The sequence below is a fragment of the Hyaena hyaena genome, unplaced genomic scaffold (genome assembly GCF_003009895.1).
Source record: "Hyaena hyaena isolate Hyena2069 unplaced genomic scaffold, ASM300989v1 scaffold_23, whole genome shotgun sequence".
Classification (NCBI taxonomy): domain Eukaryota; kingdom Metazoa; phylum Chordata; class Mammalia; order Carnivora; family Hyaenidae; genus Hyaena; species Hyaena hyaena.
In genome coordinates, this window is record NW_024080655.1 from 2,597,521 (window position 1) to 2,623,609 (window position 26,089).

General features: G+C 58.0%; 1 protein-coding gene and 1 long non-coding RNA gene across 4 annotated transcripts; one reads left to right on the top strand and one right to left on the bottom strand.

Moving 5' to 3' along the window:
* On the bottom strand, window positions 1–9,435 carry LOC120228396. The gene is made up of 4 exons (XR_005527491.1): window positions 9,343–9,435; window positions 9,058–9,149; window positions 6,309–6,854; window positions 1–557 (listed from the first exon to the last, which is right to left on the bottom strand). It is a non-coding gene; the product is annotated as an uncharacterized LOC120228396 (long non-coding RNA).
* On the top strand, window positions 7,942–25,564 carry CHST1 (carbohydrate sulfotransferase 1). 3 transcript variants are annotated; one of them, XM_039226705.1, is made up of 4 exons: window positions 7,942–8,020; window positions 21,339–21,452; window positions 22,072–22,195; window positions 23,376–25,564. In XM_039226705.1, exon 4 carries the CDS (start codon window positions 23,418–23,420, stop codon window positions 24,651–24,653), a length of 1,236 nt encoding a protein of 411 aa, XP_039082636.1. In that variant the 5' UTR covers window positions 7,942–8,020; window positions 21,339–21,452; window positions 22,072–22,195; window positions 23,376–23,417; the 3' UTR covers window positions 24,654–25,564. The 3 variants fall into 3 exon arrangements, with proteins under 3 accessions (XP_039082636.1, XP_039082638.1, XP_039082637.1); XM_039226707.1 differs by having other exon boundaries at window positions 22,100–22,195; XM_039226706.1 differs by having other exon boundaries at window positions 21,345–21,452.
* Window positions 25,565–26,089: the final 525 nt, after the last annotated feature.

Below are 26,089 nucleotides of genomic sequence, written 5' to 3' on the forward strand. Positions count from 1 at the left end.
GGCGCACCTGCTGGCCTCCTTGTGCTGGAGATGCCATGGAGGGGAGCACGCGAGGCAATGACAGCAGAGCAGGGAGACTGGGCTGGGTGGGGGCCTGGACAGTAGCCCTCAGCTGGAGGGCAGGCCTACAGCGCCCGACCTTGTTCAGAGACCCGTGGGGAGCTGGGCTGTGATGCCGGCTGCTACTCCGCAGCCCTGGCTCTGCCGGCCTCCTCACTCTGAGGCCACTGTGGGTGTTGCACATGGTGGAGCCCAGCCTTGAACTTCTCCCAGCTGGGCCGCCACAGCCACATGCTGTCTGGCAGAGTTTGAGGTGTGGAGACAGGCCGGGGCCGCGGCCGTTTGACTTTGGAATTAAATGCACCGAAGCAATGGACATAATGGCTTGGGACTCGACAACTCTGGCACTCATGCCATTTGTTTTAATTTTTGAGTAAGCGACTCCCATGGGTCAAGAAAAGGGTTTATTGTGAAAGGTCTTCCTCCAGCTGTGTGTCCAGCAGTGTGACTCCCCTTCCTGGGGGCAGCCGTGGTTTCTGTGTGTCCCCAGAGATGATCTAAACACACACAAACAGATATGCATAGAGAGCATATTAAAACATGTTTGCGTACTATCTGGAAAATGTTTTGCCCACTGCTCTTTTTCATTTAATAGTGTATTTTGGCAATCTATATTGGTATACAAAGAGCTTCCTTAGTCTTTAATCATGGTGGGTAATGTACCATTCTATGGATGTACTGCCATTTAAAAAAATGAGATATAACTTACATACAGCAAACCGCACAAATCTTAATCGGACAGTGCAAAGAGCGTTTGCATATGTCTACACCCACGTGATTGCAACCCAGAGTAACTTCCATTGTCCTGAAAGTCCCCTTGTGCCCCTTCTCAGTCAATGCCCCCACCAAGAAGTTCCCATTATTCTGACTTCTAACTTCTCAACTCACCTCAGTTTCCTTATCTTTAAAATGGGCACAAAGTTGGAACGGACTCACTTGCCTGGCACATAGTAATTTCCCAACAAAGGATGGATGTCAGGCTTATTTAAATCCCTAGTCGGTACTCTTTCTCTCATCTCTGTCGGGGCTCACCAGTGACCTTCAGATTCTCTCTCTCTCTCTCTCACACACACACACACACTCACTCACTCACTCACTCACTCACTCACACTCCGTCTAGCCACAGAGATAGACCAAGAGGGTCATTGTGCAAAGCCCAGGCTATGTGAATGGCTCCATTGTTCCAGGGCTGAGTTCCCAGAGCCAGCCGGTACGGCACTGACCAGGGATGGGCTGTCCCGTGGGAGGTGCCCCTGGGCCCCCGACCAAGGGCTGACCACACCTGGCAGGACACCCATTTCCCCGCCTTCCCCAAAGTGGGGAGGGAAAGAGCCTCCGTTTGACCTAGGGCTGGTCAGGGGATGCCTAGAGCATGCCTCGGTTCTCTACTTGGCCTCCTGGCTCTGGAATGCCAGGGCCTGGGGCACCTGCACGTGTACATTCTGAGCTGGCACCTTGGCTCCCGCTGGGGGTAGATGAGGCTGAGGGTAGATGAGGAATGGGGACAAGGTGAGAAAAGGGAAGCGGACCTTGAATGCTTACTTACCGTTTCTCCTTTCCTGGTGTGCGTGAATGTGGGCACCCTGAGGGTCTGAGGGCTGCACTGGCCCTCGGGGAACCACCCAGAAGCAGGCCTCCCCTGCCAGGTGGCTCACACCCCAAGAACTGGTCCAGGAGGCAGGACTCGTGGGTGCCTTTGAGCCGGACTTCCTAGTGCAGGACTTCCGTGTGCTGGCGTGACGGCGAGTCTGCACCTCCCTGCTGGGCTGTTCCCAGTTTCCTCAGGGGTGACAGTCTTGGCATCTATCTCCTGCCCTTATGCCCTTTAGTGCCCACCTGCAAGATCCAGTGCAGGGCCCACTCTCTCTCTCTCTGCTTATCACCATCGGCCAGCAGGGAATGTGCCAGAAGGCTTCCTACTTCCTCGGCGCCAGCCAGGGCTGGGGAAGGGGTTGCCGTGGGGGCTAACGTGAAAGGAGCGCCCACGAGGAAGAGGGAATGGGGGCTTCAGGAAGAGGGTGGATGAGGGATATGAGAATAGAAGGCAGAACAGGGAGGGGCTGGCCTGGAGGCAAGTGAGGGGGTGGCGGTGGGGGTGGGGGGACCCTGGAGGGTGGGGGCAAGGGTTTACCAGACAATTTCTTCCTGTCTCAGTTAAGAGGCCGAACTGGAGTCCCTGGGTATGTTCTAGGCAGCCCACGTCCCTAGAGTCTGGGCCAGGTTCCCGGTGGCCTCCCTAAGTCCCAGCACATCCCATCAGTTGCTCCCTGGGCCCAGACACCTGCCTCCACGGAGCTTGGGCCCCGACCTGTGCCTTGCCCGGCCTCAGCTGGGCCATGTGCCCTGTGTGAACTGTCCAGTCCAGGGGCCGAGGCTTCTGCAGGGAAGAGCAGGGGAGCGAGCCCAGCCCCGCCAGGATCCTGTCTTCTCTGCGCCAGCCTCCCTTGCCATGGAAACAGCCCAAGAGCGGCCTGGGGGTTACCCAGGATGGGAGTTTTAATTGCAGCCCGTGATCCTGTTCCACCCGCGGGGGCTACCCTCCCCGCCCCCCACCTTCCCAGCCCCAGGGCCCGTGAGATATTCCCCGAGCCCTATGTTTAGATCAGACACAGGGTCTGCAGCCCTCCTTAGGCCCTGTTTGCGTTTGGTCAGTCTGTCTGTCTGCTAGTAGCTCTGTGGCTGAGTGTCTTGGGTGGGGTACTGTTGGGTGGGGAGCCTGAGGAGGAAGTTTCCAGACGAACACGGGCCCCGTGGCCATGTCTCTGCTCCCCCAGCAGGCAGGCTCTGGGAAGCACCGGGGCAAGCGTGGGATCCCGAGAGCACCACCCGATTCTCCCCAACCTGGGCCACACTCAGCCAGGGTTGTGTGCGGCAGCGGCCAGCAGAGTGGCTTGGGGGACGTCCACGTCTATGCTGGACCTCTTCCTCAGAGGGCAGCCGAGGCAGGCTCCTCCCTCAGCAGGAAATGGACATCTGGCCTTCTCTGACCTCTCCTTCCTCCAGGAAACTTTGGGGGACTTGGATGAGACTGGCCTTGACCAGACCCGGGCTGGACGGCGTGAAGCCGGAGGAAGGACGATGGAGCCTGGGGGGACCGGCTGAGGACCAGCGACACAGAACACTCCTGCCTCCCGCCCACCAGGCCCAGAAGGGCCAGGGCCCTGGGTTGGCCAGGGTGGTCTGGGCGGCAGGTGTGCTGTGGCTTGGCCACTTCCCAGAAGCAAATCACCGCGTTTCCCCGTCGCCTCCCCTCCGGCCAAGATTTGTTGACATCCTCTGATTTACTTGGGGCATTTTGTTCTGTAACCGGAGAAGGAGAGGGACTGTCTGCTGGGAGTGTTTTCCAGAAGGGAAGGAGGCATGAAGGAACGGTGCCCTCCTCCCCGGCCCCTCGGTCTGCATTCAAGGCCAGAGGTTAGACAGTGCAGCCACCAGTGGGACAGCCTCTTGGTCGGGTAATCCTGGGGCCTAAGCAGATATGCTTCAGGGCCCTGGGGACCGACAGCCCCTGTGTGGGGGAAGACGCTGCTTCTCCCCACCCTCTGACAGCCATGGGTACATCACTCGGCCTGCATTAGCTTCCCCACGAGGCAGTGGGTGAAGGGGTTCCTTCAAGCAGTCTCATGGCCTCGGGCAGGCTCTAGAGCAAGAAGAGACACACAGGACAGATGGCCAGTGGTAACCGCAGCAGACAGGCTGGTCCGGGAGTGACACAACATCCTTTTGAGGGATTCACAGAAACCCTGGGGCGGGGGCAGTGGGGTGACTTTTCAAGGGGCTTCGGCCAAGGAAGCCAAAAAGGCAAGAACAGGAACTCTGAATATTTGCCAAAATGAGCTTGTCTTTTGAATCCAGGAGCTGGCTGGCAAGCCAAAGCCCAGCAACCTCCGGGCTCAGTGACCCATGGGGAGCTTATGAGGAAGAAGTGGATCCTATATATCTGAGGGACCAATCATCTGACCCGAGGTAAGGTCCTCAAATATTTGTGTTATTTCAACCACAAAGAAGTTCAGGTCCCATGATCTATCCAGAAGAGGAATTCATCCAGAACAGGGCAAAAGTAGAGGAGAAGAGGTCTTCTTCGGGCAAAGTAAGGGGACCCAACGGAAGGCTCAATTCACTTCACTGTGTGGCCTTGGGTGAGTCACTCACATTTTCTGAGTCTCAGTTTGCTCATCTACGAAGTGGGGGAGTTGGTGAGCTTGCCTCTTAGGGTTCCCCCACCTCTCTCTTGAATGGGCTTCCTCCGCAGGAGGCCTTCCACATCATCTGTAGGGAAACTGAGGCTGCAGAGGGAAACCGAGGCTGGGCCCGTCTACCTCTGCCCACATATCCTGGTCAGAACTTTCTCTACAGGTGCCATGGGCTCCGAGGCCTGCAGTCCGGGGAAGAGCCAGGAGCCATCTTCTCTGAGCTGGCTGCCTTGTCAGCATCACCGGTGAGACAGGGGAAATTGAGGACCCCAGCGGCACATCCTAAATCCAAGCCCGAGCCATCAATCTCCCAGAATAGACTGAAATCACAAGGTGGGTGGCCCAGCCTGCCACTGGATGGACAGGCAAAAGATATTAAAAAACGGAATTCTTGAGCCCCCAATTCCCTTAACCAATTTTCAAATACCCCAGAGGCCTGCACGCCGAGGAGAGAAAAGGGCATGTTTCATATCAGAGTCCTCCAGGAGGGTCTGGGGGCCCTATTTCAGGAAATTCCTCTCTGTCTGGGCCGCTTGGCCCCTTCCTTTTCCCTGAGCGCACCCCCACCAGCCAGACTCACGGCTCAGCAGAGCCGTTAGTGTACTCAGCTAGAGCGCTCGCTCCAGGGCTGGCCGCATTGCTCGCTAGCGCTGCAGACCTGGGCGAGCTGCCTAAACTCTTGGGGCCTCAGTTTCCTCATTGGTAAAACGGGAATGGGAACACCCCCTTCATCTCATCCATGTTTTGTGGATGAGACAAAACAATCCATGGAAAACAAATAGCAGAGTGCCTGGAGCTAAGACCTCCAACTTTAGCCATTCATATTAACCTTCCTGTCGTGTCACACATTAGCTCAATGTGGCTGCTGCTGCTTCTCACAGGCTCTCCCGGTCTTTTGGCTTCTTACACCCTATCCATCCCTCCAGCCTCAGTCTGACTGCCACCTCCTCCAGGAAGCCCTCCCTGAACAACTCTCCAAGGCTTCATCCTCCTCTGACTTTCATGGCTACGTATTTTGTACTTCATCTCATTTGCGGCAATGGCTCTTTCCCACTTCACCGTGTAGGACCCAAATTCCCTGAGCAAAGGCCTCTACTTCTGTTTTCTCCCTCTTCTTTTCCCCTTACTGCACTCGCCACACTATAGGGCACATAGTAGGTGCTCATGAAACAGTCATGCTTGTTATCAACCGGGAGCTTTCAGGGAATTGGAAACAGAATCCTGGTGTTCCCAACACCAAGACCTGTGTCTATTTTTAGAGTTTAAATATTCTTCAAAAAAAGAAATCCAAATTCCACTCCATCTTTACATTACAACCACACCAATCTTTTCATGTCAGCCAGATGTACGTTTCCCTCCTTTCTACCCGAAATACACCAGAATTTGAAAAATGAGGCGCTGGATCTGAGAGTGTGAGATAGAGAAGGTGTTCTCTAAACCCTGACTATTCTTGTCAGGCCGAAGTCTTGGGGAAGGATTAACTCTGGGTGAAAGGGAACGTTCTGATGGCTCAGCGCAGGACTGTTAGAGGTTGGTTTTCTACAGAGGGACAAATGGGATTCTGAAACACGAAGCCCTTGCTTCTAGAAGGTCAGCACTCTTGTTAGGCATCCAAGAGCACTGCCACTCCGTGGGGGGCAGGCTGGGAAACAGATCTGGTCACCTTGAAATCAGGACGGAGGGGTGGCGCTGTCCTGGCTGCCTTGGGAGGAGGGCAGGCAGGGCAGAGGCAGGGAGGGAAAGCCCACTAGAGGCGATCCTGGACCCCTCTGGGTCACACCTTGCCTTGATGGGGATCCGCTGCCAGGTTCGAGGTGGGGCAGGGGAGTTCACAATGAAGGATTTGCAGTTGTGACCAAGGTAAATGGCCGTTTGGTCTGACGGGGCCTTGGGGGCAGAGGCCTTCCTACCATCTGGTTCTAGGTGGAGAGAGTTTCTTGACGGTGTGAGTCCTGATATGCCAGAGGAGCACAGGACCCACATTATCGCCATGGCTACCCTGAACACCAACCAGCCAATAACAGTAACAACAGGGTGCAATTATTAAGCACTTACCGTGTGCCAGACACTGTGCTGAGTGCATTTACATGCAATTTGCCATCTGGTGTTCCACAGCAGCTCCGGAAAGTGGGGACTGGTATCTCCATGAAGACAGGCACAAAGCCTTTCTCAGGGCGCCTGAAGTTTGCAAGTCCCCCATGGCTCTCTGGCTGGTCGGAGAGTGATGGAGAGGCTACAGCCGCAGACCAGAGACTCAGATATGGTTGCAAGGGAGGCCACTGTTTTTCCTGGCTGGAAAGATGACTGTTTGGTCAGAGTTGAAGAGACGCAGGAGTTCGGGCACCGCAACCACCCAACCCTCTGCGGATAAGGAAGCAGGCCTCCCAGGTGACCGGGCCCTGGCACCGTCAGGCCGGGTGGCAGCCGGGCAGGGAATGTCTGCCGTCCTCTTCCGCCCTGGGTCCGCTGATCACGTGGTGCTCTGACTGCTTACCCTGCTTCTCCATTCCACTCCGAGAGGCCAGGGGTCCGTTTGTCTTGTCACCAGTGAGTCCCTGGTGCCCACATAGGCCTGGCTTGCGGGAGATGCTCAGTCAATATCTGCGCGGAGAACAAGGACCGAGGGGCTTGGCCTCCGGCCCTGGCCCTGAGGGCAGATCTCCCCTCCGGCTGGGCGGCAGTGGCGGCACGTTTCCACCTAGGGGTGCCAGTGGGAAGTGGGTGGGACTGCGTCCCCAGCAAATCCACCTAGGGGCGCCCCCCGCCCAAGAGGCTTAACTGGAGCAGGGCAAATTATTCATTTCCACATCTGAGAAGCAAAGATGGGGGGGTTGATGGGCTAAGGGTGTTGGGGGTATTGGCGCCTAAAGGTGGTTGGCTTCCGTTCTGGGGTCTGGAGTCCCTCCTTTGCGCTGGCTGGGGAAGGGGTAGAGGACATGTGGGCTCGGGGCCAGGCGGCTCCAGCGGACTTAATGGGGGGGGGCACTCGGTGAGCACCCTCAGTGGGAGGGCTGGAAGGGTATAGGAAGAGGTGCCAGTGGGCAGCCTGCGCCCTCGCCCGCCCGCCGACCCTCTCAACCTCGGGGCGTGGGTGTGGCTCCCTCCGGGGAAGTGGGTGGGGGTTGGCACCGGAGCCGGCCGGCGGAGGGGGCGTCCGGGGCGCTGGAGGCTGGGGCAGCGCGGGGCGGCGCGGGGAGCGCGAGGGCGCGCGCTGGAGGGGTGGGGAGGAGAAGGGGGCGGGCGGCCGCCGAGGGGCGGGCGGCTTCGGGGGGGTGGAGCCCGGACCGCAGCGCCCGCCGCTCGCTCGGCGCTATAGCCGCCGCCGCCGCCGCCGCCGCCGCCGCCGCCGCTCCCGGCTCGGGTCGAGAGGCGGGCGGGCGGGCGCTCCGCGAGGCTCCGGCGCCTGCGGCTGCTGCTCTCCTCCGGCGCCCCGGGCTGCGGCGCGCTGGGTCCCGGTCCCTGGCCCCGCGCGCCTCGGGCCCTCGCGACCCCGTCCCGGGTCCCGCGCCCTGCCCGGGAGAACGCTCTGCGCTGGCCAGGCCGCCCCGGGCTCGTGCCCCCAGGCCATGAAGAGGGGCCCGTGAGGGGCGCGCGGAGGCGGTGGCAGAGGAGGGAGGAGGGAGGCCGAGGAGGAGGGCGCGGAAGGCGGAGGATGCCGCCGCCGATGCCGCCGCCGCCGCCCGCCGGCCCCCGGCGAGCCTGACTCCAGACCCGAGGATGGAGCCGGCGCTGGGCGCTGCAGCGGCTCCCGGTGCGCCCCCCACCAGGTATTAGCCGGGCCCCGGCGGGCCCCGGGCGGGCGGGAGCGGACCCTCGCCGCAGCAGCGGGAGGGGCGCGGGCGCGGTGGGAGACGCCCCTCCGCCCGAGGACAGTCGCTACCGGCTGTGCGGGCCGGAGGGGGAGGAGGACGGCAGCGCGTTGGGCGCTGGAGGGACTCCCCGGGCCGGTGGCGGGTGACCGCCGCGACCACCCCAGCCCTCCCCGCCCCCGTTCGGGGAGGGCAGCAAACTTGAGACGCGCGGCGGCCCGGAGGCGCCCAGCTTCCCGCGGCTGCGGAGCGCACTCGGGGGCTGCCCCGGCTTTACCGTCCCACAACCTGCCCGGCTCCGGGCTGCCGAGACGCCGCGAGACCCCGAGGTCCCACGCCTCCACCAACTTTCCAAACCAGAGCTGCATCCAGAGGCAGGGGGCTGCCCGCCGCTTCCTGCCGCCCCCCCCCCCCCCCCCCCCCCCCCCCCCCCCCCCCCCCCCCCCCCCCCCCGCAGGGCACCCATAGGGCCTGGGCAGCCAGATGGCGCAGAGCCCCCCATGGGAAGGCAGAACCGCCCTCTTGCTCTTCTCTGGGTAGGATCCCCGGNGCTGCCGAGACGCCGCGAGACCCCGAGGTCCCACGCCTCCACCAACTTTCCAAACCAGAGCTGCATCCAGAGGCAGGGGGCTGCCCGCCGCTTCCCCCCCCCCCCCCCCCCCCAGCTCTGCTCCTAGCCCGCACCAATCACTCTGTGATGAGCAGGGCACCCATAGGGCCTGGGCAGCCAGATGGCGCAGAGCCCCCCATGGGAAGGCAGAACCGCCCTCTTGCTCTTCTCTGGGTAGGATCCCCGGAGCAGCCCCTCCCAGGCTCTAGGAACCCAATGCTTGCTTTGACAGTAACAGCCCAGGGTGGCCCTTGCTGGGAAACTAGGGGTTAAAAGGTAAGACCTGAGGATCGTCCTAGGGTGGCACCTTGGCCTGATTTGCCATGCCCCAGGGTGCCCCTCCCCCCATCCCAGGCCTGCCGTTTCGCAGGATTAGGTACCTCACCTCTGGTGCAGGTTTCCTTCCGATGGACTTAAACACCGCTCCTAAGCAGGAGGCTCCGAAGGACAGACTTGAGCCTGGCATCTTTTGGGTGGCTGGTAAGGCAGAGAGCAGAGAGGACCTAGGATTAGGGGCAGGGGAGCAGGCACTCTGGCTGGGACAGTAGCTGCTTTGGCAAGCCAAAGGGAAGTGTAGACAAGCAGGTGGGGACCAAGGTACCAGGTAGCTGCCTTCAGGGCTTTCCCAACCCCTTACAATTGGGCCAGCTGCCTTAGGCAGAGACCTTACCTGGGCAGGCCGTTCCCAGGCTCCAGTCCTCAGCAACCGGGGACACTCAAAGGCATCACCATGACCCTGTTTCTTTTTCCAAGTGTTCTCACCGTCATGACTCACACATTGGATTCACCAGGGAGGTATCAAGCCTCCAACCTGTTCTCTTCCCTCCCTCCTGGGTCTTCAGGGAGCTGCTGGGGAAATGAGGGGGCGGATGTGCCTTCTGGGCCTCAGCCCCCTGTGGGAGGCCAGGAGCCTGGCACTGTAAACTTTCATTTCCCCAGAAACTGTCCCCATTAGGCCAGGTGGGCTGCCCTAGGCCAGGCCAGAGTGGGGGCTATTGAGAGGAAATCTCTGCTAATGATCCCCCCAATCCTGCTGGGGCTTTGGAATAATAGTCATGCACCCCACTCCCCTCCTGGCACATATACTTAACACGGCCTCCTCATCTTAAAGCAGAAACACAGTTCCCCCCTAAAATCCAAATTTCCCTCTTTGCTAAACATTGCAATGCTTTTGGCCAGAGGTTTCCTCCTCGGCATGGGAAGTCAAGCTCCTCTTGCAGACCGCTTCCCTCCTTCCTGGCCTCTCAGCTACCTCTGCCATGTTCAGGGCCCAAGCAGGAATGATGCAGATGCCCCGTACCCCTCTGCCCCCCACCCACAGGGTCCTAGTTCCAGAGAAAGGGTGGTGCTCCTGGTGCTGAGATTGGGGTTGTGTGTGCGCTGGCTGCAGACGCACAGAAGTGTACATCTGTGCTCCACCGAGTCTGCGGAGGGCCCAGAAGCCAGGCTCTCATGGTGGGGGGAGCAAGCTGTACCCCCCTGAGTTCCCCTTGCCCACGCCTCTGCCTCCTTCCCTTACCCACTGTGGCTCTCTCTTTACTTTTCTAACTCACTCTGCACTGGTGCGGGGAGGGAGCATTTGATATTCATAATCTGGTTCAGAGAAGGTCCCGAAGCCCTGAGTCACTGTATGGTTTCCATGGAAACAGACTTGTTCTGAGGACTCGGTGTAGCGCGGCGGTGGTGGGGGAGAAGGGAAACATATAGTAAAATCGGGCTCCACAAGTGTGGCAGGAGTTGGGCCAACTCTCTTTGTTGGGGTAGGGGAGAGGCTGGGCGAGGCTCTAGGGTCCTCACAGGAGGGGCAGCCTCTCCCCACCCACTGTGGTCCTCCCATCAGGAGCTGCTCAGCTTTACTGGAGGCTCTTGGCAGACTGCTGCTCCTCCCATGGGCCTCCTGACTCAGTGCCGATGCGCATCGCTATGCCTCTGTTTCATCCTCTGTGAAATGGGGAGAAAAGGGCACCTGCTTCGTAGGGTTGCTGTGAAGGTCATTAATAATGGGGAATGCGCTCATAATGGAACCGTAGTAAATGTTCAGTAAGTGTCATGATTAATTCTGGGGGTTGGGGGCAGCACCCCCTGTGCGGTCACCTGGCTCTCTCCCCTCTGCAGGTGGTCTTGACATCTGGTAGTGCTGGCCTCTTGCTTTGGAAGAGCCTCCCCCCGCAGCTGGGAACCAGCCATCCATTGCTTCCTCCCACAAAGCATTTATTTAGATTGCTGAGGGCCCGTCACCGTGCTAGAGAGCCCTGGCTCCCATTCAAACCCCACCTGTCTAGGAGCTTGTGGGAACAAATCCTCCAAGTCCAGATGGAAGGGCAGCTTTCTGCCTCAGCCTCCTTGGGACTGGGCCAGAGGGAGAGGGACAGGACAGCTCCACGCTCTGAGGACCAGAAGAGCTTGGGGTGGGGCAGTTTTTCCAGATCCTGGAGAGGCCTCTCCCTCCTGATGAAAGAGGGATTGGGAACTCTCCAGAAAGATAACGGACTCTGGCCTCCTCCTGCCCCCAGGTTAGATCTTCTATTGGTGAAGTGTTCCCAGCACATCCTACAAGTCTGGACAGCTCAGGGCTGAAGCCTGAGCCACCGGTCAGCTGGGAGAGGAGCCTGTCCTTATCTTGCAGCATCTCAGGGACATTTGGGGCACCAGTGATGGCTCAGTCAGAGTCTGCCTCACCAGCCCTTCTCTCTGTTGCTACCATCCTCTCCCTGGCCTGTAGGCAGCCCCTCCTCCCCTCCTGTAAGGTGGGCTTCAGCTCCAAGCTCCCTAAAGGCACTCCCTGCCTTACTTCTCACTGCTGCTAGCTCCACACCAGCTCTGGAATGCCCTCCCCTCTTCCCTGGCTCTCCAGGTAGCACCAGGTGCTGCCCAGCCCGCAGGTCCAACCCCCCCCCCCCCCCCCCCCCCCCCCCCCCCCCCCCCCCCGCCAAAACCGCAGTTTCCTGCCGAGGTTCTTCCACCCAGGTCTCTCTGGACCACTTTGCTGTCCTCATTGGTGTTCACAACACCTTCCGATTTAATATCCTCTGCAAATTTCATTAACAGACTGTTTACTCCCTCTCTCAGGATCATTAATGGAGATGTCAGATAAGATCTGACCCAGTGGTGGGTCTGGGCAGCCCTGCCCCCACTCCCAAACCCGATCCCTCCGCCCCCTCCCCCAGGGGTCCCCTCCTCCACCCAGGACCCTTGGGACCTGCCCCCTCCTGCTTTCGGCCCCATGACAAGTGCTTAGGGCCAAGTCCGTTTGAATTAATTTTGTAAGATTACTCGAGGCGCTGTATCAAATGCTTTGCTAAAAATCAAGATATATTACCCTGCCTGCATTTCCTTCATCTACCAGTCTTGTAATTCTATCAAGAAAGCTATCAAGTTTGTCAGGCATGATTTGTTCTTTATAAATCCCCATGGTGCCACGTGGGGCACAGAGTTCCCGCGTTTTCTAAATGTTTAGAGATTCCCTCTTTGTGTTCGCTCCTTGATTAGAGCTGGAAGGCTGTGAGCTGGGGTTCGTACAGGGAGCTCATCTCCTCCTCTGGGATGGGGAGCGGGGCACTGCTCTCTCCTTCCCTGGGTCTCTGCGGGAGCCAGTGGCTTGTTCGGTGCCCATCAAGTCCTTGCAATGTGCTGCGGGCCCCAGGCTGGGCACCTAGGGTGGAGAGGGACCGAGGGCCTGGGGCTCTCCCTCGGGGGTTTTGGAGGCAAGATGAGGCAGAAAGACAAGTCTGATGCTGACATTTCATAGGTATCGTTAATTGAGTGATTGCCTTGAACCAGGCACAATGCTAACATCTCATTTAAGCCCCTCACCTGTCCCGGGAGGTGGGTGTGGGCCCCCCCTCCCCGGGTACCTGCGGCTCAGGGAGGGTAAGCCTGTCCAGGAACCAAAGCCTGGGTTTCACCTTCTGCTGTGTTGCTTCCTACCACTCAAGGTATAAGTATAGGGTCAGCACGGCTAAGTGGGGTGGTTCAGACAGAGCTTTAGGAGGTCAGAGCAAGGAGGAGGGGAAGCCTTCAGGCAGAACCTGGGAGAGGTGAGGACCACACACACAGTGCCCCATAGCCTGAATCTAGTTCCCCATCCTGCCGCTTCTGAGCTGTAGGAGCAAGTCACTTAACTTCTGTGAGCCTCCGTCACCTGTGACACGGCCGTAGTCCTTAGTCCCAAGCTTGGGGAGAGGGTCAAACAAAGTGGTGCATGAAAGTTCATAACATGGCGCTAGACCCTTAGCGAGCAGCCATTGTGTCTTATCAAGGTCCCTGTCGATGTGGGGGTGAGACACTCATCCGACTTCATGTTCCCAGCGGGTGGCTCTCCCTATCACTTTCTCATCCAGGAGACAGACGGGTGGCGGGTCGAGACACACCGGCATCCTGGCATGGGGTGGGGGGCATCCGTGCAACCAGCTGTGGGCTGGCAGTAAGTTCCGGGATTCGGGAGCAGGGAGACCTTACCCTGGTCTTGAGCCCACACCCTAAGCCCCATTCCAGACCATCTCAGGCCAGGAAGTAATAAAGACATTCTTCGGTGTCCTCCTGGCTGCAAAGGATTTGGACATTCCTGAGCTTTCTGGCCCAGCAAACACACACTTCCCTCTCCTTGCCTAGCCGGAGCGTTTTGGCTGCGTCTCGGGTGCCAAACTGCACCAGGCATGTGCACACCCATTGCGTCTCTTCTAGTCTTCTTGATAATCGTCCTTTTGGTTATTTGTCTGGGGAGGGCGAACCCCCCCACCCCCCCACCCCCCTACCCCTGGGTAGTGGCGAGATGGCATAGAGCTGTTCGGTGTGTGCAGGAATGAGGCAGGCAGGGCCATAGGCAGCCGCATCCCTCAGCTGACGCCCCAGGCACCTGCTCCTTAGAGACGGTCAGCAGGTGTCTGATGAGCCCATGTCTGGGTCAGGGTGGATGCCTGGGTCCCTGGGGGCCACCGGGGCCCCAGCATTGCCCGCCCCTGCCCTCTAATCTCCAGGTGCTGGGTGATGCTCTTACTCTCCGGCGAGGCCTGGAGCCTTACGTTTTGTGGGAAGAGCTGAGCTCGGACCTTGACCCCAGCACAGACTCCTAGATAAACTCCCTCGCTTGCCTGCGCCTCACTGCTCCTCACCCGTGACTGAGGGGACCTGCAGGGCGTGCCCGCTTCATGTGAGCCGGGGCTGGGGCCACCTCTGGGGATCTGCTCCTGCGGCCCCTCCATCCTGTGTCAGGGGCTCAGGTGAGCCTGTCCCATGTCCCCCCCTCATCCCCAGGGGCCGGCTGGGGTCCAGGCTGGGGTCCAGGCTGGAGACTCCCCGATCTGCCAGCCCCTCTTGCAGCAGCTGCTGGTGCGGGAGGTTTCCCATCCCTGAAGCTGGGAGGATGGGCTGAAGCCCGGTATCCAGGGGGTGGGGCTGTGGCTGTTGCGGGGGGCGGGGGGGGGGGGGGGGGCGGACAGGAAACCGGGGCCTTTCCGCCCAATGTCGGGGCAGAAGGGTCCGCCTACCACAGGCCAGGCTGTGGTAGGACCGGCCTGAGGGAACCGGGCCCTTCTGACTCATCCTCCCCCCGTGAGGCGCTGGGCACACTGGAGCCTTGTGCCGGGAGGCCAGTCCCTCTCCCCACTGCTGGAGAAAACTTTCCTCAGGTCGGGCCAGGACCCCGCCAGCCCGCTGGGCCCGCAGAAGGCCCGGGAGGCAGTCCCTGCAGCCCCGACAGCAAGTGTCTTCAGCCACACAGGCCGCGGGCGCTTCAGCGGGGAAGGCTGTGGTATCTGTTCTTACTCCGGTGCATATTTTCAGGCCAGTACAGCCGGCCTGTAGGTTGGAGCTGTCCCTGCAAATCACACTCGCGGTTCTTCCTCAGTGAGGGCCTGCTCGGCGCCCGGCACTGGCTCTTGATATTTACTGACGCTCTGTCTCATAGCCCAAGTATTTGGAAGATTCTGTGACTGTCTTTCCCGTTTCATGGATACGGACGACTGAGGTCTATAGAGGTTAAGTGCCTCGCTCGAGTTCTCGTAGCTATAAAGCCATAGCGGTGGGATTCAAGCCCAGGCCTGTCTGGCCCCACAGCTGGGGTCCCAGCCAGCACCCAGCCTGCCTCCTGGCACAGCTGTGGGTAACTTTTCTTCCTTCCTTCCTCCCTCCCTCCCTTCTTCCCTTCCTTCCTTCCTTTCTTTCTTTTTAAGTTTATTTATTTTGAGGGAGAGAGAGAGAGAGAGAGAGAGAACATGAGGAGGGGAGGGGCAGAGAGAGAGGGGTTGGAGAGAGAGAGAATCCCAACCAGCACAGAGCCCAATGAGGGGCTCGATCTCATGAACCATGAGATGGTGGCCTGAGACAAGATCAAGTCAGACGCTGAACCACTGAGCCACCCAGGCGCCCCTGTGGGTAACTTTTCAAGGAGGCCTGTGGCGCCCGTGGGTGTCTTCAGTGTCATGATGTATGGACACTGGGTGACCCCTGGAGATACCGGAGCTCATAAAAGGCAGCCAAGTGTCTCTGCTGAGGGTGGGCGGCCCGGAACCATGATTGCAAGAACTTGACCAGTTCAAGGTGCCTAAAGGATGTACTGGTTCTGCCCGTGGGGTCTGGGGATAGGCATGGGGCCCAGGGACTCCAAAGATGGTATACAAACACCATGTTTGTGTTGGTGCAGGTTCCGGGGAGAGGGTCCATTGCCTCACGGTGTTTCAACTTGAGGTCTGACCCCTGTGCTATGGCCTCTGATCTCCCTTGGGCTGACCCAGACCATAGGGGCTGATCCTGGACCCTGTGAAGTCTTCTCTGGGAGGTTGCATTGGCTGAATTACGTGTTGGCATACTGCTCACCTTGAAGGATGTTCTAGAACACATGCCCGTGAAACTTGTCCTCGGACTTGGTGGGTATGAGGTCTTGAGGATGGCAGGCTAGGAGACCACTCAAGAGAAGCCCTGTGTTGGATTCAGTGTCAGGAATAGTTGAGCACCTCTTGAGCAGATGTTTTCATTTTCATCTCATGGCTCCTCTGAAACATGAAATATTTCCCTTTTCCCATTGGCTGCCAGGTAGCTCTGATCCAAATGCTGGCCCCAAAAGTGTCTTGACTCTTGTCTGCTAATCTGGCTTCTAGTTCTTTCAGCCTTTCCTATCCTTGTTTTTCACTTGCTCATTTCGTCATCACCTCACTCTTTTAAGGAAGAAGAAAAAACCCCTCAACCTTGCTCTTTTATATGTTTTTGTCTTAACTAAACAAACATCTATGGTGGGTCAGCGCTGGCCACCGCAGACCCAGGGATTAAGCACTTCCTTTCTGCAGTCTCTCCCAGAGGTCTGTTTGCCAACTCCTCCCTCCGTGTCCAGTTCCCCCTGCCCCTTGCTCTAGTTTCTGGGGCCTCCGAGCCTTGGGCCCCCCCATCCTGGTTCCTGAGGCTGGTCAGAAAGACATCGTTCAGGATCTTTATTCTCTGCTCCCCCGATCTCCTCGGAGCTTCACAAACTGTTTTTAGGAAGAAAAAGCTGGGAGGGGAGTCATGTCCCCACCTCGGGCTTCAGTTACTCCCCGCAGCCCCGGGTCCCCCTGAAGGTCTCCCCCTTTCTCAGCTGTTGCCGTGGCCAGGCAGCACCAGCTGACTGCTCTCCTTAGCGGCCTGCCTGAACAGACAGAGCTGAAAGGTAGTGACTTGGACCTTGGTGCGTTGGCCGTGGGGGTGGGGGAGCTGGCTGGCAGTGCCCCGGGGACAGAACAGGAGGGGCAGTGGGCTGCTGGTGCAGACTTCAGTGCCCCACCCCTCCAGGTCTTGCACGGGTGGCTTTGCCGTAGCCCAGAAAGTTCATAAACTCAAATGGAACTGAGAGGCTCAGTGTAAACTGCCTTCCTCCCACTCCGGGTACGTAGCCCCTCCCGCCGGGGCATCTACAGTTACCCGTTCAGCGAGAGCTCTCTCCGTGGTTGTATATGCATGTATATAAATACCCCTCCCCCCCCCCCGCATCCTCTTTTTACAAACAAGCGGCGGATAGTATATACTATTGCACATGTGTTTTCTGGCTCTAGCTTTTTTATCTTGGGCGATAGCCCCACACCAGTATATACATAGCTGTGGAGGCTTCTCTGGTGTGGTCAGTTGGAAGGAAAATCCTGGGGCAGGGGAAGAATGCTGCTCATAAAGGGGGTAAAGCCTCCAAGGTGCCCATGGGTGGGCTTTAGGGGGTCCAGGAGCCTTCTGACTGTGTGAGTAAAATTGTGGGTACAAATGAGTCTTTCTGGAAAGAGGGACTGTGTCTTCCCAAGGGACCTTGGCCCAGAAGAGGCAGATGCCATGGCTCTGGGTTGCCTGGGATTTCACAGAGCAGGCGGCCTCGGTGGGGGGGGGGGGGGGGGGCTAACTCACCAGAAGGCAGAGCCCCTTGGCCCTCAGGCCCCACCGGGGTTTCCATGGACCAAGTGGAGGGGGATGGGGCCCAGCCGCCAGCCCTGATACCCTCTTGGAAGGTGACTGGGGCTCTCCCACTCCCAAAGGAGCATCCCTCTGCCTGCAGCCAGGGTGGCCCTGACTCTGGAAATGCATGAGGCCTTCCTAGGATCAGAGAACCCTAGTATCAGAGCTGGGAGGCCCTTAGTGTCACTGGATCTTTGGAAAAATTGAGGCACAGAGAGGCCAGGGGGTGGGTCCAAGGTCACCCAGCCAGGGAAAGCACGGGCTGTTCCTGCCTGGGATGTTTGAGTTCAGTGTTCCTTCCCCTGCCAGACAGGAATGAGACTCGGAGGAGAGGCCCTCTGGATGAGGCGAGGCCGCCTGTTGCTGCTTGCCTCTTGGTGTCAGGGTGAGGAAGAGAGGGTGCATGGAGCAGAGGCCACGGCTCAGGTGGGGGTGTCCTCAACGCACCTCCCCGCACCCTGCAACATCACCTCCCGCTGGCTGAATCCTCACACCGGCCAGGAATTCCGAACACAGCAAGGACGCGGCGCTAAGAGGTGTCGCTACAAGACATGGCCACTAGAGGGCAGCAGGCAAGCCACTGCGGCGACTCAGCGGTGGAAAGTTCTCAGGCTGGGAGAGGAGAGGAAGGAAGGGGCGGTGGGCAGAGATCTAGGCACCCTGCAGTCAGGGCGAGTGTCTACCTCATCCTCAGAGTCAGTGAAATCTGTTCTGAGGGGCTGACCGAGACAAAAAGCAAACAAGACAGGGGCGCCTGGGTGGCTTAGTTGGTTAAGCTTCCGACTTTCGCTTAGGTCATGATCTCGCGGTTCGTGGGTTCGAGCCCCGCGTTGGGCTCTGTGCTGACTGCCAGCTCAGAGCCTGGAGCCTGTTTCAGAGTCTGTGACTCCCTCTCTCTCTGACCCTCCCCTACTCATGCTGTCTCTCTCCTAGAAATAAATAAAACATTTAAAAAAAAAAAAGCAAACAAGACATTTAATGATAATAGTTAACGTATTTATTGAGTGCTTACTTTCTGCCAGGCACTGTGTTAACTAATCAGTCCTGACAACAGCCTTGTTAAAATTACACTCATTTTGGGGGTGAGGAAACAGAGGGCCGGAGAGATTAAGAAACCTGACCATCCATGGGGCTCGTGGCCAGAGCCCATAGTCCCAAGCATGAGGTTGTTATTCTATGTGCCTGGCATTGACTAAATGCTTTAATTCTTACAACCACTACTATGGTTATACCCACTTTATGGGTAGAGAAACTGAGGCCCAGAAAAAGCTAGTGAATCCAGGTCCACACACCTGCTATGTGATACCCAGAAGGGTGTGGCTTGAGCTCTGAGCTCTGAATTACAGTTCTCTAATGCAGAGGTGTTTTTCACTCCCACCGGGTGCCCTAATGTGTCCCCTAGTCTGACGGTGGCTGACCCTGGAGTCTGAGCTTTCTGCTGGGAGTTCACCAGCTCCCCTGCCTTCCAACAGAAGTTACAGGTTCTGGGCTCCTGCGTCTAAGGTTTGTCTGGCTTTTGCCTCCCGAGAGGTGGAGGAAGGCCATGCCAAGGGCTGCTCAAAGCCCAGGGAGGGGCCGTGGGGCTCGCAGTCTGGTTTGGAGGACAAGGGCATTGAAGAGTTCCTCGCAGTGGCCAGGGCTCCCCTGGGAACTGCAGGGCCTGGCCCGGGGGCCTCTGGTTTCCAGGGCAGATGCCTCCGGCATACCAAGGACACTTGGCCGGCCCTGAGCCCAGCTCTGCCAGGCTGGTAGGAGACACGGGCACTTCCAGGAGGGTCTGACTTTCCTCATCTTCCTGTTCCCATGCCCTCGCTTTGCCCTCCTGGGAGACAGGGGAATGGCTTGTGGCTGGGCCTTTGAACACAGTCCGCTCGTTGGTGCTCAGGCTAGACCTGTGAAACTGAGCCCCACTTTCTTAGGGGTTTATAACATCGGGATGCTTCAGTTACCTCTGAGTTTTTAGCCAAGGCAGCCATTTCTAATCCTGGGTTGGGATTAGAACTTAATCCTTAAATTAATCCTTAAGTTTCTCTGGGTTGGGGTGGAAGGGGGAGACACTTAAATGGTCCCCTCTGTGGGTGAATTCTCCTTTTGGTACCAGAATCTTAGAGTTAAGTGAAATCTCTTCGAGACTTCTGTTTCCTGTCTTGGTGGGGACCAGAGGGGGTTAAATGTTGTGGGTCAGGGAGGAGGATTCGAGCATGGGCTCCAGAGCATACCACCTGGACTGGGATGCTGGCTTTGCTTCTTCCTGGGAGTGTGAGCTTGGGAAAGTTATGGAATCCGGCAGAGCCTCTGCTTCCTTATCTGTGAAATGGGGATATGGCAATTATCAACCACACAGGGTTCGTGTGAAGGCGTGAGGAGCATTGGCCCGGAATAAACATCGTGAATGCCCAGGAAGCATGTGCCTTCCTTTGTGTTTTCTCCCCTCCGTGCTTCCCAGAACGGCCCGATCTGCTCTGACAGATCTTTATGAATAAGAACAAAGGGTGTACATGCTAATGAAATGGCCTTGCAGCTGCACACCCTTAAATAACTTAAAAATATTACGTAGCAAGGGCGCCTGGGGGGCTCAGTTGGTGACACGTCTGACTTGGGCTCAGGTCATGATCTCATCATTTGTGAATTCGTGCCCTGCCTGGATCGGGCTCTCTGCTGTCAGCACAGAGCCTGCTTCAGATCCTCTGTCCCCCTCTCTCTCTCTGTACCCCCCCTCTCTCTGTCCTCCCCTCTCTCTGCCCCTCCCCTGCTTGCACTCTTTTTCTCTCTCAAAAACAAATTTTAAAAAACATTTAAAAATATTACATAACACCATTATTAATGGTATTCCTTACCTGTTCTTTAAAAGCATTTGTCTTGGAGCACTTACACAGGGTGGGGATGCATCTTGCAGGAGGATCTAATTCAGTGCAGACGGGCAGTTCCGTTTGGGCACCTCACCTAACCCCGTGGATGGAGTCAGCGTTCTCTGCTGCCAAAGAGCGAGGCAGGAATGGGATGGGGTGTGGTCAGGGTTGTGGGTTTTCTCTGATCCCATGGGAGGTTCCCAAAAATCGAGACTGTATCCTTCCCCTATTTATTGCCACCTGGTGACACGGTACTATTCCCTGTAGGTACTAAGTGGAGTTTTATATTTAATTTTTTTTTTAATGTTTTTATTTATTTCTAGGAGAGAGAGAGAGAGACAGCGTGAGCAGGGGAGGGTCAGAGAGAGAGGGAGTCACAGACTGAAACAGGCTCCAGGCTCTGAGCTGGCAGTCAGCACAGAGCCCGACGCGGGGCTCGAACCCACGAACCGCGAGACCATGACCTAAGCGAAAGTCGGACGCTTAACCGATTAAGCCACTCAGGCGCCCCGGAGTTTTATATTTAAAATAGGACTCGTAGGCCCCAGAGCCTCAGATGGCCCACTGTCACCTCTGTGCCCTTCCCTGAGGCACCCAGACTCCTTCAGGTCTGTTTCTTCTCTGCTAAGCTGATGGGAAAGGGGCCAGAGCACTGGCTGAAGAGTCTGACACAGGGAGATTCAAGTCCCTGCTACTCTGTACTTGCCTATGCATATTTGCTTAGTTTTTGAGGCTGAGTTTCTCCCTCTAAACAATGGGAGCAAAGACCTTGACCTCCCAGAGGGGGCCGTAAGGAAGAGCATGGTGTTCAGAGTTGGCCGAGGCGGGTTTGGGGAGTGAGGATCCACAAGCCCCTGCCCCAACGGAGTCCCACCAAATAGTGGGATGTGGGAAGAATATTCACGAAGCACAAGTGCACCCCCTCAGCCATGAGCCAGTAGATCAACAAGACCAGACAGCGAAGGGAAGGAGCATATGGCCTAAGTCTTACAGATCCTCTGTGGCCTTCTAATGCCCCATCTCTCTCTTGCCGATTCACCAACGGGCTGGAGACATTAATCGGATGCATGTTTGAAGGCCAAGTATGTGGAAGCTGAAGGAATAAGGTCAAATCTTAGAGGGAAAGAGCGTGGGCTTTGGGGAACCTGATAGATGTGCATTAAACCAGGCATGCGAGCTCAGGCAGGTTCCTCCACTGTCCGTGCCTCAGTTTCCTCCCGTGTGAAACGGAGCTAATACTGGCTTCCATGTGAAGCCCCTGTGAGGAATAAATGAACAAATGCAGGCCTAGCACTTGGGAGGTACTCAATAGATGCTAACCGAAATAATGCTCGCTACAGTCTTGATGTTTTAACTCAGAATCTGTGAACAGCATCAAGGTCAGGAATACTCCCTGGTCCATTTCTGCTTTGAGTTTTAGGTAGCCACTCTCCTCTCCGGTGTGGTTCGAAGAAGAGCCTCCCTCCCTGGCTGTCCCTTCCGTGTGGGCTGTCTAGACAGAGCTGCCATTTCCAGCTGGAGATTGGAGGTGAGCTCCCCAGCCCTGTTGACTTCACTAAACCTCTCTTGGGGAATCACTGAACGAGTTAGATTTTGAAGGGTCAGGTCGTTCTGTTGATTTAAAATGCAGAATCCATCGGGGCTGTGCGCTGGCCTAATTTTCTGGGAGAGCCTTGACTCTGACACTGTTCCTTTGTCCGGTGCTGAGCGCTCTGTCTTGTTGGGTCAGTCTGGCCACCAAAGCTGAACAGAGCTAGCTAGGCCTCGGGGTACTGGTGGCCAATGGATTTCTTTGAAGCTCCCTTGGGTGATGGCTTCGGGGGTCCTCCCTAGGGCGGCTGTCCGTGGGGGGCATCAGCTCTTGGTCAGCTGGGGGTACAGGCCCGCCCCTCGGGTCGTGGTGTGAGGGACAGGTGACTTGTTAGAAGGGGGTGGGGGAGGTGGGTGGAGGGCCCAGCACTCAAGAGGGCCAGATCCGGGAGATAAAAGATGGAGCTGGGATATTTAGAGCCCTGAGTCGGTGATCTGGGAGAGCAGCTGGGGCCCTTGTCACCCGGTCCTGGAAGGCAGTCTGTGGGGGCACAGGACACAGGGCAGAAAGGGTGGGAAGGGCAGTGATGACAGATCAACCCCTCCTCCCCCCGCAGAACCCCTCCCCTACCTCTCTCTCCGCAGTCCGCTGGCCACGGGGCATCTGAACAGGCTGGGACCGCCGCCTAGGCCAGGAGATCCGGCCCCCGTGGACTCCCAGCTCGGAGCAGCCCCTCTTTGGTGAGTGGTTCACTCTTGGAGCAGCCCCAGCCTCCGCCAGGGCCTGGGAGCTGAGCCGGCCTCTCTTGGGGGTGACTTCCAGATGCTCGGGCTGGCACCTCACTCCAGACCCGTGGCACACTCTTCGTTCTCCCTGCTCTCCTGCCCCCACCGCGCCCGCTTTCTCCATTCCTTCAGGCGTCCTTTCTATTCCACCCTCCTCCTTCCTCTCCTCTCTGTCCTGCCTGGCTCTCTGGGGCCACTGCTGGGTCACAGTGGGGTCTCTGAGCTCCCCCTGTGCACAGAAGGGCTGAGAGCCTAATGGCAGGGGCCCTTGAAGATGGGGGAGGGGTCTGGAGGAGGAGCCAGCAGACTCTGCTGTCGGGGGCGGGGGCATCTGCCCCCTGCCCGGACCCTTTGCCCCTGTGACCAGAAACAAACCTGGAGGGTACTGGAGGCTGGGAAGGGATGCTTCTCAGCAGCCCCAGGCCTGTCCTGTTCTGGGCCAGTTGGCTCTCATTGCCCGCTGGGGATCCCAGGAGTCCTCAGCTAGAGTAAGCCGGTCACCTACATCCCTAAGTTGGGGAGGTGAGCTTGACACAGTTGTCTCCCTTTCCTGGCCCAATGGGCATAGGTGAGTGGATATGCATGGTGTACAGGGGTCCTTTCGACGCCGGGGCTTGGGTCAGGAGGAGGCATCTGACATGAGCACTTTTTCCTCCCGAGCAGGAGATGGGGGGAGAGTACCCCGCAGGGGACCAGGTGCCTGCTCACGGGGGTGGAAGATGCAGGCGGGCCCAGGAGATGCTGGCGGGGGTGACAGGCAGTGGCAGGGGAATGGCCTGAGGCTGGACCTGGGGCCCTGAGTGTGAGCCAGGGAAGCCTGCTTCTTGCACAGTGTAGCCCCGCTAAAGAGCTCAAGGTTCCCGATGGGAATCCCGTGCAGCATTCTGTAGGTTAAACCCGGGGTGTGGGGAGTCAGTGGTTCAGTCCCTAGAGGCTCCCAGGAGCCCCCAGAGAATGTGAAGTCTGGCCTAGAAGCTGCTCAGCCCTTAGGTGCCCATGTGAGCCTTGGGCAGGGATCAGGAATAGGTAGGTCCCAGGGTCCCCTGGAGGCTAGCCCTTCTGAGGGAGCAGGCTGGGGCCCAGCGAGACAGCCAGGCCTGGCCGCCCCCTGAGAGCTGCCCACCTCTGCCCGCAGACCCCGCATGGTGGAGAAGCAGCCCCATGAAGGTGCCCAGCCATGCAATGTTCCTGGAAGGCCGTCCTCCTCCTTGCGCTGGCCTCCATCGCCATCCAGTACACGGCCATCCGCACCTTCACCGCCAAGTCCTTCCACACGTGCCCGGGGCTGGCAGAGGCCGGGCTGGCAGAGCGGCTGTGCGAGGAGGGCCCCACCTTCGCCTACAACCTCTCGCGCAAGACCCACATCCTCATCCTGGCCACCACGCGCAGCGGCTCCTCCTTCGTGGGCCAGCTCTTCAACCAGCACCTGGACGTCTTCTACCTGTTCGAGCCCCTCTACCACGTCCAGAACACGCTCATCCCCCGCTTTACCCAGGGCAAGAGCCCCGCAGACCGGCGGGTCATGCTGGGCGCCAGCCGCGACCTCCTGAGGAGCCTCTACGACTGTGACCTCTACTTCCTGGAGAACTACATCAAGCCGCCGCCCGTCAACCACACCACCGACAGGATCTTCCGCCGCGGGGCCAGCAGGGTGCTGTGCTCTCGGCCCGTGTGCGACCCCCCGGGCTCCGCCGACCTGGTGCTGGAGGAGGGGGACTGCGTGCGCAAGTGCGGCGTGCTGAACTTGACCGTGGCCGCCGAGGCCTGTCGCGAGCGCAGCCACGTGGCCATCAAGACCGTGCGGGTGCCCGAGGTTAACGACCTTCGGGCCCTGGTTGAAGACCCCCGGTTAAACCTCAAGGTCATCCAGCTGGTGCGAGACCCGCGTGGCATTCTGGCCTCCCGCAGCGAGACCTTCCGCGACACGTACCGGCTCTGGCGGCTCTGGTACGGCACCGGGAGGAAGCCCTACAACCTGGATGTGACGCAGCTGACCACGGTGTGCGAGGACTTCTCCAACTCCGTGTCCACCGGCCTCACGCGGCCCCCGTGGCTCAAGGGCAAGTACATGCTGGTGCGCTACGAGGACCTGGCCAGGAACCCCATGAAGAAGACCGAGGAGATCTACGGGTTCCTGGGGATCCCCCTGGACAGCCACGTGGCTCGCTGGATCCAGAACAACACGCGGGGCGACCCCACCCTGGGCAAGCACAAATACGGCACCGTGCGAAACTCGGCGGCCACGGCCGAGAAGTGGCGCTTCCGCCTCTCCTACGACATCGTGGCCTTTGCCCAGAACGCCTGCCAGCGCGTGCTGGCGCAGCTGGGCTACAAGATGGCCACGTCGGAGGAGGAACTCAAGAACCCCTCCATCAGCCTGGTGGAGGAGCGGGACTTCCGCCCCTTCTCGTGACGGGGGCTCCGGGGGCGGGGGCGAGGGGCACGTGGTGTCGGTTTTGATAACATGGACCGTTTTTAACTGTTGCCTTATTTCCCCCTCCCTGTCTCTGTGTCCCTCCTGCCCCCTGCCCGCCCTCCACTTCCTTCTGCCCCTTTTTGTCTCTGAAATTTGCACTATGTCTCGGACAGGAATCGCTGGGGCAGAGGGGGTGCGAGTGGGGCAGAGCCCCCACCCCACTGCGTTCAGACACACGGATGTTGGGGCTCCGCGTGGATGGTGACAATGTTTACAAGCACCACACTCACACGTTCACATACGCACACATACACACACGTACATGCACACACACACACACACACACACACACACACATACACACACACGGGCGCCCACGAGGAGAGATACATACCCCAACCCACAGAACGTCTGAGGCTTTTCCCATGGACCAGTGGTCAGGGTATGGTAGTTTTTGCACTGTCTTACTTCCAGAAGGTAAGAGGTTAAAAAACAAAAAAGGCCACCTCTCTCTAATTTATGAATGGTGTCTAATCCCTCCCCATCCTGCTTCCTGCCCCCAATGCCCACTCCCCCACCCCCTTTGGAGCAGAGAAACTGCCCCCTCCCGCTCGCCCTTGCCTGTCGGTGAGCAGGTTTTTACTGTGAGGTGAATGTGGACCTTGTTTATTTTTTCCAGTCCGTGGCAATGCTGTCTGTCTGTCTGTCTGAGTCTCGTGGCTGCCCCTGGACCAGCGATGGCTGATAAATCTTATATAAATCTTATGGGTTTCTGATTGATCTTGGGGTCCATCAGTGATATTTCTTTGTGCCAAAAAGAAAAAAAAAAAAAAAGAGTGGATCAGTTTGCTAAATGAACATTGAAATGCTTTATCTGTGTTTTCTGTAAATAAAAGCGTGCAATAATATCTGGGCGTGATTGTGGGACATTCTGAACCGGCCAAGGGCAGGCCTCGGTGGGGCCAAGTGTTTCTGACTTGGGGGGGAGAGAGAGAGAGAGAGATGAGAGAGAGGAGAGAGAGAGAAGGAGGTGCAGGAGAGGATTCAGTGGCCCGTCTCCGGCTTTCAGATCTCCTGCCACCCTCAACGTCCTCAATATGGAGTTCGGTGGTTCATTTCCATTCAGCCAGTCCAGACCAGGCACCTTGTAGCCAGGGGTCAAGTTCAAACTATTTAACAAGCGGTAGGGCTTGCAGAATCGATGTCCAGGAGTCAGGATGAGGTCCTAGTGACCCCTTTCTGGGCTAGGTGTTGCCCCTTTAACTGTTGGGTCTGGGGCCAGGAGAGCTGGGGAGGGGGACCCTTTTGGGGGTAGGGTGGCTCAGGGCCGTGGCTGCTTATCGGCTGACCTGGAAGAATTCCAGCATTTTAACAAGTCGTGCAGGTGCGTTGGTTTCTATGCTGGTGGATTATCAGCTGTGTTTATTTTTCTT

Excerpts from the sequence above, each read along its gene's own strand:
- CHST1 (XM_039226705.1), top strand. The coding sequence starts at position 23,418 with ATGCAATGTTCCTGGAAGGCCGTCCTCCTCCTTGCGCTGGCCTCCATC.